General features: G+C 52.8%; 1 protein-coding gene across 3 annotated transcripts in view; it reads left to right on the top strand.

Annotated features, from left to right (window-relative positions):
* GRIK5 (glutamate ionotropic receptor kainate type subunit 5) overlaps positions 1–14,408 on the top strand; it is a 52,819-nt gene extending 38,411 nt beyond the window's left edge. For all 3 annotated transcript variants that reach the window (XM_032849631.1, XM_032849630.1, XM_032849629.1), the window contains 5 exons: positions 6,708–6,873; positions 7,647–7,872; positions 9,699–9,827; positions 9,923–10,044; positions 13,384–14,408. In XM_032849631.1, coding sequence (XP_032705522.1) covers positions 6,708–6,873; positions 7,647–7,872; positions 9,699–9,827; positions 9,923–10,044; positions 13,384–13,812 — 1,072 coding nt within the window. In that variant the 3' untranslated portion in view covers positions 13,813–14,408. The remainder of the gene's footprint in view (positions 1–6,707; positions 6,874–7,646; positions 7,873–9,698; positions 9,828–9,922; positions 10,045–13,383) is intronic.
* Positions 14,409–14,881: the final 473 nt, after the last annotated feature.

Raw genomic sequence — 14,881 nt, 5'->3', positions numbered from 1 at the left:
GCGCATCCCCTCCCATGGCTCCGTGCCCCATGCGGCCCATCCTCTGACAACAGCCCTGTTAGGGGCAGCCGGCTCTTGTCCTTGCTCGGCAGAGGAGTCCAAGGTCACATGGCGAGCCAGTGAGAGAGCCAGGATTTGGGGATTTTCCAGAGATCTTTGTATTATTGATTTCTTGTTTAGTTCCACTGTGGTCAGAACATTCTCCGTAGGATTTTCTTCCTTTGAAATGCATGGAGACTTGTTCTGTAGCTCAGCGTAGGGTCTGTCCTGGTAAACGCTGTCTGTGCCATGGGTGGGTGCCGTGGGCCATAAACAGCAATTAGGGCCTGGAGGCTGCTAGTGTTACTTTAGGCTTCTCTCTCCCCACCGATCTTCTGTCTGCTCACTCTGTCAGTTATTGAGAGAGGGGTGTTGAAATCGCCACCTGTAATTGTGCAGAAATCTTTTCAGTTCTAACGGTTTTTAGTTCATGAATTTCAAAGCTCTGTAATTAGGGGCATAAATGTTTAGGGTTTTTATGTTGTCTTGATGAATTGATCCCTTCGTCATTATATAATGTCTCTCTTTATTCCTGGTAACATGTCTGCTCTGAAGTTACCTTTATTTGATATTAATACAGCCACTCCAGCTTTCTTTCTTTCCTTTTTAAGACTTATTTATGTATTTGAGAGAGGAGAGGGGAAGAATGTGAGTCAGGATAGGGGCAGAGAGAGAATCTCAAGCAGACCCCACACTGAATGCAGAGCCCGACTCGGGGCTCGATCCCAGGACCCTGAGATCATGAGCCCAGTGGAAGCCAGAGGCTTAACCAACAAAGCCACCGAGGTCTCCCAACCACCCTAGCCTTCTCATGCTTAGTGTCAGTATAGCATATCTTTTCTTACCCCTTTGCTTCTGACCTACCTGGACCATTATCTTTAAAGTGGGCTTCTTGGGGCACCTGGGTGGCTCAGTGGGTTAAGCCTCTGCCTTCGGCTCGGGTCATGATCTCATGATCCTGGGATCAAGCCCCACGTCGGGATCTCTGCTCATCAGGGAACCTGCTTCCCCCCTCTCTCTCTCTGCCTGCCTCTCTGCCTACTGTGATCTCTGTCTGTCAAATAAATAAATCTTTAAAAAAAAATAAAAGGGGCGCCTGGGTGGCTCAGTGGGTTAAGCCTCTGCCTTCGGCTCAGGTCATGATCTCAGGATCCTGGGATCGAGCCCCACGTCGGGCTCTCTGCTCAGCGGGGAGCCTGCTTCCCCTCTCTCTCTGTCTACTTGCGATATCTCTCTGTCAAATAAATAAATAAAATCTTTAAAAAAAAAATAAAAATAAAAAAAATAAAAAAAATAAAAAAGCAAAGTGGGTTTCTTTCTTTTTCTTTTTTTTTTTTTTAAGATTTTATTTATTCATTTGACAGACAGAGATCACAGGCAGGCAGAGAGAGAGGAAGGGAAGCAGGCTCCCTGCTGAGCAGAGAGCCCGATGCGGGGTTCAATCCCAGGACCCTGGGATCACGACCCGAGCCAAAGGCAGAGGCTTTAACCCACTGAGCCACCCAGGTGCCCCCAAAGTGGGTTTCTTACAGGCAGCATAGACTTAGGCCTTAAAGCAGGGGTTGGCAAACTTTTTCGATATTGGGCCAGATAGTAAACATTTAAGGCTGTGCTGGCCATCTGGTCTCTGTCACAGCTACTCTGCTCTGCCCTGTACTGTGAAAGGAGCCAGAGATGATACACTCATGAATGAGTGTGGCTGTGTTCCAATAAGACTTTATTTATGGATACTGACACCGAAATTTGACTTTTATATGTCATGTGTCATGAAGTGTATGGCTCTTCTTTCATTTTCTTTTGAGACATTGAAAAATGTGAAAGCCATTCTTAGCCTGGGGGTTGTGCAAAAAGAGCAAGATAGATTTGGCCTGTGGGCCATCGTTTGCCAACCCCTGGTTGAGATCACTTATGTTAAATGCAATTACTGTTACGGCTGGGCTTAAATCTGTCACCTTGCTACTTGTTTTTAATTTGTCCCATCTCTTTTGGCTCCCTTTTCCCTCTTTTCCTGTCTTCCTTTGGATTTATTGAGATTTTTTAGGATTCTGTTTCATGTCCACTATTGACTTTATTAAGCATATTTTTTTTTTTAAAGATTTTATTTGTTTGACAGAGAGAGACACAGTGAGAGAGGGAACACAAGCAGGGGGAGTGGGAGAGGGAACACAAGCAGGGGGAGTGGGAGAGGGAGAAGCAAGCTCCCCGCTGAGCAGGGAGCCCAATGCGGGGTTCGATCCCAGGACCCTGGGATCGTGACCTGAGCCGAAGGCAGCTGCTTAACAACTGAACCACCCAGGTGCCCATATGAAGCATATTTTTACAAATTTTTTTCTCAGTAGTTGCTTGCTTTGGGTTTACAATATGCCTTTTTAATTGATTACAAAATAATTTCAAGTAACATTCCCCTACTTCACATAAGTTGGAGATCTTTACGGCAGTATTCCATCCCTCCCATATGTATTACTTCTGTTTATCTTACGAACCTTACAACATATGAGGTTTATGTGTGTGTGTGTGTGTGTGTGTGTGTGTTTAAACAGTAAATTTCTTTTATTTTTATTTTTTGAAACATTTTATTTACTTATTTGAGACAGACAGAGCATGAGTTGGGGGTTGGTGGGTAGGAGAGGGAGAAACAGGCTCACCACTGAACAGGGAGCCCGATGCAGGATTTGATCCTAGGACCCTGGGATCATGACATGAGCCAAAGGCAGACACTTAACCGACTGACTCACCCAGGCACCCGAAAGAGATTTTAAGTAATTTCTACATCCAATGTGAGGCTAGAACCTCTGCCTTCGGCTCAGGTCATGATCCCAGGATCCTGGGATCGAGCCCCACATCAGTTCCCTGTTCAGCCGAGAGCCTGCCTCTCCCTCTCCTACTCCCCGTGCTTGTGTTCCCGCTCTCCATCTCTCTCTGTCAAATAAATAAATAAAATCTTAAAAAATATATTAATTCTCCCAGTTTTTGTTTGTATGAAAAATTAGCTAGTGTGTTTCCTTCTTTGAAGGATCCTTTTGACTGATACAGAATATAAGATTGACAGGTTGTTTTTCCCTTTCAGCACATTGTTGCATGGTCTCCTGACTCTGATAAGAAGTGTGTTGTCACTCTAATTTTGATTCTTCATGTATGTTTTCCTCCCTTCTGGTGGCTTTTTTTTTTAATTATTTTCTTTTTAAGATTTTATTTATTTATTTGACAGATAGAGACACAAGTAGGCAGAGAGGCAGGCAGAGGGAGAGGGAGAAGCAAGGTCCCTGCGGAGCAGAGAGTTTGATGCGGCGCTTGATCCCAGAACCTTGGGTTATGACCTGAGCCGAATGTAGATGCTTAACTGACTGAGCCACTCAGGCACCCCACTTCTTTTCTTAAAGATTTCTTAATTTGAGGGGCACCTGGGTGGCTCGGTCATTAAGCATCTGCCTTTGGCTCAGGTCATGATCTCAGGGTCCTGGGATGGAGCCCCGCATCGGGCTCCCTGCTCAGCGGGAAGCCTGCTTCTCCCTCTCCCACTTCCCCTGCTTTAATTCCCTCTCTCGCTATCTCTCTCTGTGTCAAATAAATAACTAAAACCTTTTTAAAACATTTTATTTTATTTTATTATTTTTTTTAAAGATTTTTATTTATTTATTTGACAGAGATCACAAGTAGGCAGAGAGGCAGGCAGAGAGAGAGAGGAGGGAAGCAGGCTCCCCACTGAGCAGAAGCCCGATACGGGGCTCGATCCCAGTACCCTGAGACCATGACCTGAGCTGAAGGCAGAGGCTTTAACCCACTGAGCCACCCAGGCGCCCCTTTATTTTATTTTTTTAAAGATTATTTATTTATTTATTTGACTGACAGAAATCACAAGTAGGCAGAGAGGCAGGCAGAGAGAGAGAGAGGAGGAAGCAGGCTCCCCACTAAGCAGAGAGCCCGATATGGGGCTCCATCCCAGGACCCTGGGGTCATGACCTGAGCCGAAGGCAGAGGCTTTAAACCACTGAGCCACCCAGGTACCCCTAAAACCTTTTTTAAAAAAAGATTTATTTATTTGAGAGAGAGAGCAAGAGAGCACAGGAGGGAGGGGCAGAAGGAGAAAATAATCCTAAGCAGAGTCTGCACTGAGGAAGCCTGACATGGGGCTCTATCTCATGACCCTGAGATCTCAATGTGAGCCGAAACCAAATTGGATGCTTACAAGACTGAGCCACCCAGGCGCCCACTGTATACTTTTTTTTTTTTTTTTTTTTAAGATTTCTGTGTTTGAGAGAGAAAGAGAGTTCTGGCTGCTTTTAAGATATTCTTTAGGGACTCCTGAGTGGCTCAGTTGGTGAAGCATCTGACTCTTGATTTTGGCTCAGGTCACGATCTCAGGGTTGTGAGACTGCCCTGAGCCAGTCTCCGCACTGAGTATAGAGCCTGCTTAATATTCTCTCTCTCGGGGAACCTGGGTGGCTCAGTGGGTTAAAGCCTCTGCCTTTGGCTCAGGTCATGATCTCAGGGTCCTGGGATCAAGCCCCACATCGGGCTCCCTGCTCTTCAGGGAGCCTGCTTCCTCCTCTGTCTCCACCTGCATCTCTGCCTACTTGTGATCTCTGTCTGTCAAATAAATAAATAAATAATATAAAAAAAAAAATTCTCACTCTCCCTCAGCCCACCCCAGCCCCCAGCACATATTCTCTCTCTAAAAAAGAAAAAAATATATATTCTCCTTATCACTGGTTTTCAGTGATTGATTGTAACGTGATTTGATGGGTTTTGTGTATATGTGTGTTTATCCTACTTTGGTTTCATTGAGTTTCTTAGATCTGCTGGTTTATAATTTTTATCAGATTTGAAAAAGCTTTGACCACTACTTCTTCAAATACTTTTTTCTCTTATCCTCTTCCTTTTCTCTCCTTATGGGATTCCAATCACATAGGTAAAGACCACTTGATACTTTTCAACAGGCCACTCAAGCTTCGTGCTCATTGTCAGACACTTTTCCCCCTCTCTGACTTCAATTTGAATAGATTCTATTGCTGTCTTCTAATTCTCTGTTCTTTTCTGCTGCATATCTGATCTATGTAATCCCTTCCAGTAAAATTTCCCACTCAGATGTCATATATTTAATCTCTGGATGTTCCATTTGCTCCTTTTTTAATATTTCTCTCTAGTTACATTCCAGTTTTTCTTTATATCCTTGAGAATTCTGCATATACCCATAATAGCTTTTTAATACCCTCATCTGCTAATTCCATCATTCTGCCAATTCTGGGTCTGTTTCAATTGAGTGATTTTTCTCTCACTGTTTCCTGCACCTTTGTTTCCTTTTTTAAAAGATTTATTTATTTATTTGAGAGTGAGTGAGGAGAGTCAAAGGGAAAGGGAGAGAGACACTTTAGTAGACTCTGAGGTGAGCCCAGAGCCCAATGTGAGGCTTGATCTCACAACCCTGAGCTCAGACCTGAACTGAAACCGAGAGTCAGATGCTTAACCCACTGCACCACCCAGGGGCCCCCTTCCCTGCACAGTTGCATATCTGGTAATTTTTTACTAAATGACAGACATTGTGAATTGTACATTGTTTACATTGTTGAATATATTACTTTAGAAAGTCTTCAACTTTCTCTGGCAGGCAGTCAAGTTCCTTGTGGATAATTTTGATCCTTTCCAGCTCTTTGAGGGCAGTTCTGGCATGGCCTTTATATTCTAGGGCTGACTTAGCTCTGTTTGTAATGTGTTGTCCTTTGGGGTCTTTGCTGAATGTCTCATGTATTCAGTGAGATCTCATTACTCTGACTGGAGAGAGCTCAAAAGATTCCCAGCCCTGTGTGAACCCTGGTAATTGTTGTCTTTTTTTTTTTTTTTTTTTTTTTTTTTAAGAATTTATTTATTTGGCAGAGAGAGAAAGAGAGTGAGAGCACAAGCAGGGGGAGTGGAAGAGGGAGAAGCAGGCTCACCACTGAGCAGGGAGCCCTACGTGGGGCTCCATCCCCAGACTTGGAGATCATGACCTGAGCTGAAGGCAGACACTTAACCGACTGAGCCACCCAGGCACCCCTGATTGTTGTCTTTGAAAGCAGTTCTCTGGTTTCTTGGAGTTTTACCCTAAGTGTACACAGATTGGTAATCAGCCAAAGATTCAAGGGGACTCTGAGCAGATTTCTGGAACCTTCTCTCCCTGTGTATCTCCCTCTTCTTGGATTCTCTGTCCCACAAATTCTAGCCATGTTGGCCTCTCTGATCCGCACTCTGCAACTCAGTGAGATTGCCAGACTGGGTTTCCCTTCCTGGCACCACAGCCTGTAAATTAAACTCAGCCAGACAGCCTGGGCAATGATATGTCTCACTTCATTGTTTTTTTTTTTTTTTTCCCTCAGGGATTACAGTCTTATGATGCCTATTGTCCTAGGTCTTTAAATAGTTTTCTATAGTTTGTCCAGTTTTCTAGTTACTCACAGTGGAAGGGTTTTTTCTGGGTACCTTATTCTCTTATTTCTGGAAATGGAACTCTCTGGAAGCAACATTAAACCCAGAGAGTCAGGCCCCAGCATCTGTTCTCCCAGCCTTCCCACGAGTCAGCAGTTGCGAAGCCTTCTAGACGCCGAGGTCACTGAGGGGCTCCGCCAACAGGGCGCACGGCCACAGTGGGAGGGTGGCAGGCACGGCTCCAGACTGTGGCTCACTCTACCCCTCAGGTGGGCTTTCACCTTGATCATCATCTCCTCCTACACGGCCAACCTGGCCGCCTTCCTCACCGTGCAGCGCATGGAGGTGCCCGTGGAGTCAGCCGACGACCTGGCCGACCAGACCAACATTGAGTACGGCACGATCCATGCTGGGTCCACCATGACCTTCTTTCAGGTGGGACCTTTGAGTCACCTGGGCTTGCTGTCCCTGCCACGTGTAGCCACCCGGGGTGGGGCTGGGCAGGGCCTCCTGGGTCAGATGGATGTTCGAGACAGTTTGGGAGGCTGGGGAGCAGCTGCAAGACCAGAGAAGTAGGTCTGTGAGATTGCTGAGCCCTGGGGAGAGCCTGTAGGGCACAAAGGTAGAGCAGTGTCTGGACCTCAGATCAAAGAAGGAGGACAGGTGTTGGGATTCGTGGCAGGGGTGGGCATCCCCAGCCTGGCTTCTACATGCCCCCCACCCCAGGCTTATGAAGCCTCGGGGCTGTAACTGGGGCAGGGTGAGGCATTTCCCAGAAGGTTCCTACAGAGCCTGAAGGAAGTAAACTGTCCTGTTTGGCAGGGACACAGGTCTTCCGGACTCAGGCTGGGCCCGGGGTAAATTTGGGATTGAGCTTCTGCATGTAAGGCCTGGGAATGCTGGGAAGACAGGGCTGGGTGTCAGGCCAAGCCAGACCCAGGAGTGGAAGAGAGAAGACAGGCTGGAGAACAGACTGTGGCCCCTTCTTCCCAAGCCTTTGGTCCTCGGGTCCTCACTGGTCTCGTGGGTGTGTGGATGACTTGGACCTGGCCTTGAACTGTCTCATCCCTCTGCTCTGCCTTTGGCTCTTTCTGCTCCCTCTGGTCTCCTCGCTCACTCTCCGGTTGAGAGAAGCCTCCTGCAGGGCAGGGGACAGGGCTGAGGGGACAGACCCACCCCTGACATCCCCTTGTGCCCCCTCTGGCCAGAACTCACGGTACCAGACGTACCAACGCATGTGGAACTACATGCAGTCCAAGCAGCCCAGTGTGTTTGTCAAGAGCACGGAGGAAGGCATTGCCCGTGTCCTCAACTCCCGCTACGCCTTCCTGCTCGAGTCTACCATGAACGAGTACCACCGGCGGCTCAACTGCAACCTCACCCAGATCGGGGGCCTCCTCGACACCAAGGGCTATGGCATCGGCATGCCGCTGGGTAGGGAGCCGGAAGGCCGGACGAGTGGGGAGGCGGGGCAGGGGGGCGTCCAGGGCCATGCCCTCCCTGCAGCGGGCTAGGTGCATTGTGCATGTCTTGCATGGCCTCCTGACTGTGTGCTACCATCCCGAACCTCCACACTTGGGCTGCAAACACGGGTCTAGCAACAGTCAGTTCCAGGCTTGCATGGCCTCTGGGAGAGCCCAGTGAGACTAGGTGCAGCCCCAGTGCTTATGGGACGTGACACCTGCCACCTTCCCTTGTGGCCTGAGGACTCCTTGAGGGTGAAGACCTGATTTTATGGGCCATGTTCTCTGCCTGGAACCGACAGCCTGGCTCACAGGGTGCTGAGAATATGGATGATGGATGGAGGAGGGAGGGAGGAAGAAAAGGTGGGGGAGGAAGGGGGTTTCTGAGGGAGGGATGGGTGGATCTGCCAGGGAAACTTGGACCTGCTTTTCCAGGGCCCAGTGCTGGAAACCCACCAAATTTTGTCACCAAACCTTGACATCTTGGCTTTTAAATCCATCTCTCTGCCACTGTCTGCTGTTAGTTCTCTATTGCTGTGTAACCAATGACCTCAAATCTTAGCCGTTCCATGCTTCTCGAAGTGCTGGGCCAAGGAAGCAGGCTAGCCCAGTGCTTTGGGGGGCAGGCTCTGGAGTCACACTGACCTGGTTTCAAATCCCAGCTCCCTCCCTGACTCTGTGCATGACCTTGGGCAAGAATGTCACCTGCCCCATCCAGAAGAAGGGGTGATAACACCTGATAATAACCAGGATCAGGAGGGCTTCAAATTAATGCCTCTAAACCGAGGATCCGGCACGTAGAGGGTGACTGATAAATAGTAATGCCTCCACTCGCCCACGGCCCTTGTTCCTGGCCCCTGGCAGGGGCTTGAGAAGTGCCATAGCGAATGAAGAAATGAGTCCGGGGTAGGACATGTGTGGGGTGTTTGGGACCTAAGGGTGGCTTAAGGCGAGGGTCTGAGGGTAGGGAGGAGAGAAGGGGTCCGGGGCTGAAGCCCTGCAGCAGAGAATCACTCACAAGCAGACTGTTGGATGCCCTGCTGTGTGCTGGGCACATGCTGCATGCTGGGATCCCAGACCAGGGAGCTGAGGAGCCCCCCACCTCCTGCCGGGGGTGCGCAGACAGCAGGCAGACAGTAAACACCTGGCTTTATAAAGCCATATCGGGTGGTCACAACTGCTCCAAAGTAAATTCAGGGGACGGGACTGACGGGGAGGGGGGTGCTTGGAAGTTGACCAGAGATCCCTTGAGGTACCATGTGAGTAGAGCCCTGGGTGATATGAAGGAAGGAACATTCCAGGCAGAAGTGCTAAGGTGGGATTGTGTCTGGAGGACTCAAGGAACAGCCCAGAGGCCGGTGTGGCCAGAGCTGCAAGCCTGGGGCGGGGTTGGGGGGTGGGCAGCAAGAGCCCCAGGGGATGGGGGCGGGGTGAGTGAATGTAGGATCTCTAGGCTGAGGGGAGGACCGGGTTCTCTCTGCATCAGGAATCCACTGGAGAATTTTGAGCACCAAAGAGGCAAGATCTAGGACTCAGTTTACGACTGTGTTAGGAAGAGCCTAGGTGGGAGGTGAGGAGAGCTGCAGGGAGGGGACCGTCACAAATGTGACACGTGGTGTATTGGGGGCGGTTGCAGGGGAGGTCAAGGCAAGCAGTGTTCAGACTCGAAGATGGACAGAGGACCCAGGGGTGTGGCGGAGGCAGGAGGAAGGGCCGTGCTGAGGGCATGGTAGGGGTTTGGGTAGGCAGCGCTTCAGGGCCCCAATGGCCAGTCACCCCCTTGTGTGTCTGGTCCAGGCTCCCCATTCCGGGATGAGATCACCTTGGCCATCCTGCAGCTTCAGGAGAACAACCGGCTGGAGATCCTGAAGCGCAAGTGGTGGGAGGGGGGCCGGTGCCCCAAGGAGGAGGATCATCGAGCTAAAGGTCAGCGGCCCCACGCACCGTGCCATTCCCCAAGCCCTCTGTGGCCCCCGTGCCCACACAGCCCCGACCCCGTGGCTTTCCCCCTCCACCCCCAGGTCTGGGCATGGAGAACATTGGTGGCATTTTTGTTGTGCTCATCTGTGGTCTCATCATTGCTGTCTTCGTGGCGGTCATGGAATTCATATGGTCCACACGGAGGTCGGCAGAGTCTGAAGAGGTGAGGGGGTTGGCAAAGAGGGTGGGGGGGGGAGTGTGGGGGGGAAGTGTGCCTGGGGTGGAGGGGCGTGGAGATTGTGGCCTTCCTGGAGGAATGTCAGAGGCAGTAAGGGACTGGGACTGTGGGGGGGGATATGACCTGAGAGACCCCTGGGGCAGAGGGGGTTCAAAAGAGGTGGGTGCAAACAGAAGGGAGAGGGGAGCCAGGTGGAGGAAGGCCAGAGAAGGGAAAGCTGCAGGGACAGAGCTGAGGATGAGGAGGAAAGGAGGGAGAAGGATGTGGGGAGGGGCAGGGGGTGAAGCCAGGAGAAACTGAGAGGTGGGTGGGGCCGCTGCTGCCCAGGGACACTCCTCCATCTCCTGCTCCTGCCCCTGCATGCTCCCGTGGCCTTCCACCTCCCCTCCCAGCCCCTCCCCCTCCTCACCTGGGCTGACAACCTCGCTTCCATTTCCCTGAGAAATTCGGAGGAGCCCAAGGAAAGCATACAGACTTCACATCTGGGCACCTGCCTGCTTTCTCCACAACCTGTTTAGTTACTCCGAGGCAACGTGCATGCTCCCGCTAAGGCGCCCTTCCCTGTGCCCCCATCCCCTCTCTTGCCAAGGACATTCCTCTGTGGTTCTCTGCACCCTCTCCCCATCGTCAGTTTCTTCCTCTCTCTTGGATCAAGGCTACCTGCATACAAACATGCTGTCTTCTCTCCCATGTTCCAGAAATTTCTCTTGACCCCACTTCCCCTCCCAGACACCACCCCACTTCTCCCCGAACCTTACAACCTTGAAAGAGCGCATCTGTCTGCTGCTTCAGTCCCCCTCCTGCATTCTCTCTTGAACATGCTCCCATCCAGCTGTTGTCCCCACCTCCGCACTGAAGCCACTGGTCACCACTCGCCATCCCACGACTGGGATCCACTGCCCGAGTTTCAGGCCCCACCATATGTGAGGTAGTGATAGGCTTCAGCATAGCTGATCACGGTCCTTAAGACCCTCTCCTCCGGGCTCATGCCTCACTTTTCTCCTTCTTCTGTGACCAATCCTTTGTCAAGGCCCCTAGGGCTCCTTCCTGGACTCTTCTCTGGCTTTCTCCTGCCCCTTGGTGATCCCACCCAGCAAAATGGTTTGTGAGGCCACTGCTGTGCTGATGACCCGTATTAGTTACTTATTACCGTAGCTCACCCTAAGACATAGCAGCTTCGAGCAGCACGCTTAACATCAGTTTACAGTTTCTATGGGTCAAAAGTCTGGGAGCGGGTTGGCTGAGTGGTTCTAGCTGCCAGGGTCTCTAGTGAAGTCATGGTCATACTGTTGGCCGAAGACTTGCCTGGAGCCAGAGGGTGCACTTCCAAGGTGGCCTACTGTCTCCCGATGCACTTGCAAGATTTTGATTTAAGGAGGTGACTAAGTGATGACATGGAGAGGCCAATGCCATTGAAGGAAGATTCTTATTTACTTATACTTCCCAGGAGGGGTCATGCCACACCCCACTGGGCCACAGGGGTAGCACTGGGTTTGGTCAGGGGCTGGAGCTGGAGGACAGCCTGGGCCACAGTCTTCACTGGGGTTTCTGCATGAAAGGCAAGGCCCGCAGGGAAAGCAGCTTAGAACTGGCTGATGTTGATAATGTCAGTAGGCTCTGGGCTAGAGGGGTGGTCTCTAGTGGTATGTACCTGGTCCTGGGTGATTTAGGGCAGCTGGGTATGAGAGTTAGGTTAAGTGGGTGGGGGGCTGGGGTGGGGGCTGCAGAGGTATTGGGATTGCTTGGTTTGCATATAAAAGATGGGTTCCCAGCCCTTTGCTATCCCTAAGAATTGTCTAGCTCTGGGAGGGCCAGTCTCTCCCGGGCCAGCAAGGTTTTTAAGATGTCAGAACATTCTGAGACAGAGCAACGAACAGGAGGAACACACACTCCCCTGGCAGGGGCAGGAGGCCTCAGTCCCTCCCACGGGGACCTCTCCGTAGGGCTGCTTGGGTGTCCTCACACCGTGGCAGCTGACTTCCCCCAGAGCGAGTGATCCAAAGGCGAACCCAGCAGAGGCCAAAATGTCAGCTGACTAGTCACCTGACTAGCTGTAGACTGCTGGTCACACAGCAGCCCCAATCCAAAGGCAGAGGGGATTCCGGAGGGTGGGAACACTGGGGGGCAGGACCCTGGAAGCTACCTGCCTTAAGCTCCCCATGTGCCTCCCCCCCGGGGGCCTCTCCCTGGACCCAGGCTTTGTACACTCAGCCCCATACTCCACATCTCCCTGTGGATGTCTGACAGAGAGCCCACGGAGCGTCACGTGGCCAGTGCAGGGCTCCTGCCCATGCACCAGACACCAGCGACATTCCGCCTGCTCAGGCCATGGTGTGATTACCCTTCAGCCTCCTCTTGATCTCAGCCAGTTCTGTTGGCTCCACCCTTGAAATATACCCAGAATCCAGCCCCTTCTCACCTCCTTGGCCACTGCCCTTCGGCTTGCCCTTGGCCTTCCTAGTCTGTTCTCAACATAGTGAAAGTACCACAGTCCTCAAAGCTCCCCAGTGCCTCCCACCTCACTGGGAAAAAGCCAAACCCTCATAGCAGCCCAGGGGCCCCATTGCTCCTCTGACCTCCTCTTCTCCCTCTGTCCGCCTGTGTCCCCAGTCCAGCCACCCTGGTGGTTCTCCCCCGCCCCCTCAGCACCTCTGTCCTTGCTGAGGTACCTGCTTGCCCTCCTCCCAGGCTCCAGGGCTCACCCCGCCCTGCCTTTCAGTCTCACTGAAGCTCCTCTTTGCCATGAGTGTTCCCCGACGTCCCTACTCCAGATGCAGCATGACCTCCCAGCTCTTCCCTCTCTTATTTTTCCCCAAGGCACTCGACACCAGCTAACCTGCTACCTCTATTTACAGCTTTGTTGTTGTTTGGGGGGGGGGTTGTTTGGTTTTGGTTTTGGGTTTGGGTTTTTTGTTTGGTTGGTTGGTTGGGTTTTTTTGGTCTCTGCATGCTGGAAATCACCCTCCAGGAGGGCAGGGACTTCCCTCTGTTTTGTTCTCTGCATACAGCTGGGGCTCAGTAAATGTCTTGCAATAATGGTAGCATGAATGAGAGGCAGAAGATGGAAAACAAGCAGGAGGTGGTCAGAGACTCAGCAGTGATAAGAAATGGAAAGAGAGGAGACGAGATAGGAGGCGAGGGAGGACTCTGAGAATGGAAGGGGCGAGGGAAGCGGAGAGACAGGGTGGAGAGGCGGAGAGGTGAGGGGAACAGTGAAGAGGAATGGAGCTGGGGGTGGTGGGGGGGGGGAGAGAAGACGCGGAGGCCGGTCCAGGGATGGCGGTCGGACGGTGACCCCCGCGCCCCGCTCTGCGCCGCCCACAGGTGTCGGTGTGCCAGGAGATGCTGCAGGAGCTGCGGCACGCGGTGTCTTGCCGCAAGACTTCGCGTTCCCGCCGCCGCCGGCGCCCGGGCGGCCCTAGCCGGGCCCTACTGTCGCTGCGCGCAGTCCGCGAGATGCGCCTCAGCAATGGCAAGCTCTACTCGGCCGGCGCGGGCGGGGATGGGGGCGGGGCGCACGGGGGCCCCCAGCGCCTCCTGGACGACCCGGGGCCGCCTGGCGGGGCCAGGCCTCTTGCCCCCACGCCCTGCACCCACGTGCGCGTCTGCCAGGAATGTCGGCGCATCCAGGCGCTGCGGGCGTCCGGGGCCGGCGCGCCCCCGCGTGGCCTAGGTGCCCCCGCTGAAGCCACCAGCCCGCCCCGGCCGCGGCCGGGCCCCACCGGCCCCCGAGAGCTGGCCGAGCACGAGTGACCATGGGCGGAGCCGGGCTGGCGGCCGGACTGATTGCAGGGACGGGACCCGCCCCAGGCCCGGGCCGCTCCCGTTTCCCCAGTGGACAAGGGACGGGACTTGTGGCCCGGTACTCCGGACGCCGCGATTTTGCCTTCGGCTCATGGTGAAGTCCGAGGCCCGGCTCTGGAGCCTGCCTGCGCCCCCTAGTGGACTCGCCAGAGGGTGCCGCGGACCCTGCACTCCGCCCCCGACTGCGGACATGAGCGCAGGAACCGAGGACTTCAGGGGCCCGGGACTGTGGGGCCATTCCAGAAGCGGAAAGCAGTCCGCGAGGAGAGCTCCATCCTGGGACTGCTCAGGCTCCCCAAGACTTGACACAGCCCTCCCTACTTCTGGAGGAGGGGAGGGCTTCTGGGCAGATGGGTGTCCCCTGGCGCCCCTTAACTCTTCTCTTTCTCTCTTTTTTTTGGGGAGAAACCTCGGAATTTCTATGAGACCCCCCCCAGGGAGGAGGTCAGTTGGGCCCCCATCCCTCCCCCTGCCACACCCCCGGTCCCTGTTGGAATAAAAAAAAGAACAAAACCCCAAAACTGGGGATACCTGGGTCTCATTTCCTGGGGATGTGAGAGCATTAAAGGCTTGGGCTCCCCAGGGAGTCTGCTGAGAACCACACACTGGATGGTCACTCCTGGACTCTCTTCACCCTTGGGCCCTGCCCTCAGGCAGCAGGTCAGCCCAGGTCCTGTCAGCTGGCCTCTCTCCACTGACCTTATCTCAGGACAGAAGGAGGCTGTGACAGAGACCCTGAGACAGATGGAGAAAGATGCAGGGATCTGGAGAGGCGGAGACACCAGGGAACAGAGACACAGAAAGAAACCAGATGGGGTTGGGGGGTGGGGAAGGTTAGAGAACTGTTTAGTGTGGCGGTTCCTGGTGTGGCCACACGGTGACAAGTGTGTGCTGGGGCCAGGGTGATCTGGTGACTTTTTAATTGTGAACATGTGTTTGTATGTACGCCCATGAGGCTGTCTTCAACTGTCTATGGCTGTGACCCCGTGTTTCTGCTGAAAGTGTGCCTTCCCAACCC

The sequence above is a fragment of the Lontra canadensis genome, unplaced genomic scaffold (genome assembly GCF_010015895.1).
Source record: "Lontra canadensis isolate GAN:19392208 unplaced genomic scaffold, GSC_riverotter_1.0 scaffold235, whole genome shotgun sequence".
In the NCBI taxonomy this organism is placed as follows: domain Eukaryota; kingdom Metazoa; phylum Chordata; class Mammalia; order Carnivora; family Mustelidae; genus Lontra; species Lontra canadensis.
Note: the sequence above shows the minus strand (reverse complement) of the source record. Positions and strands in the feature narration are given on the sequence as shown.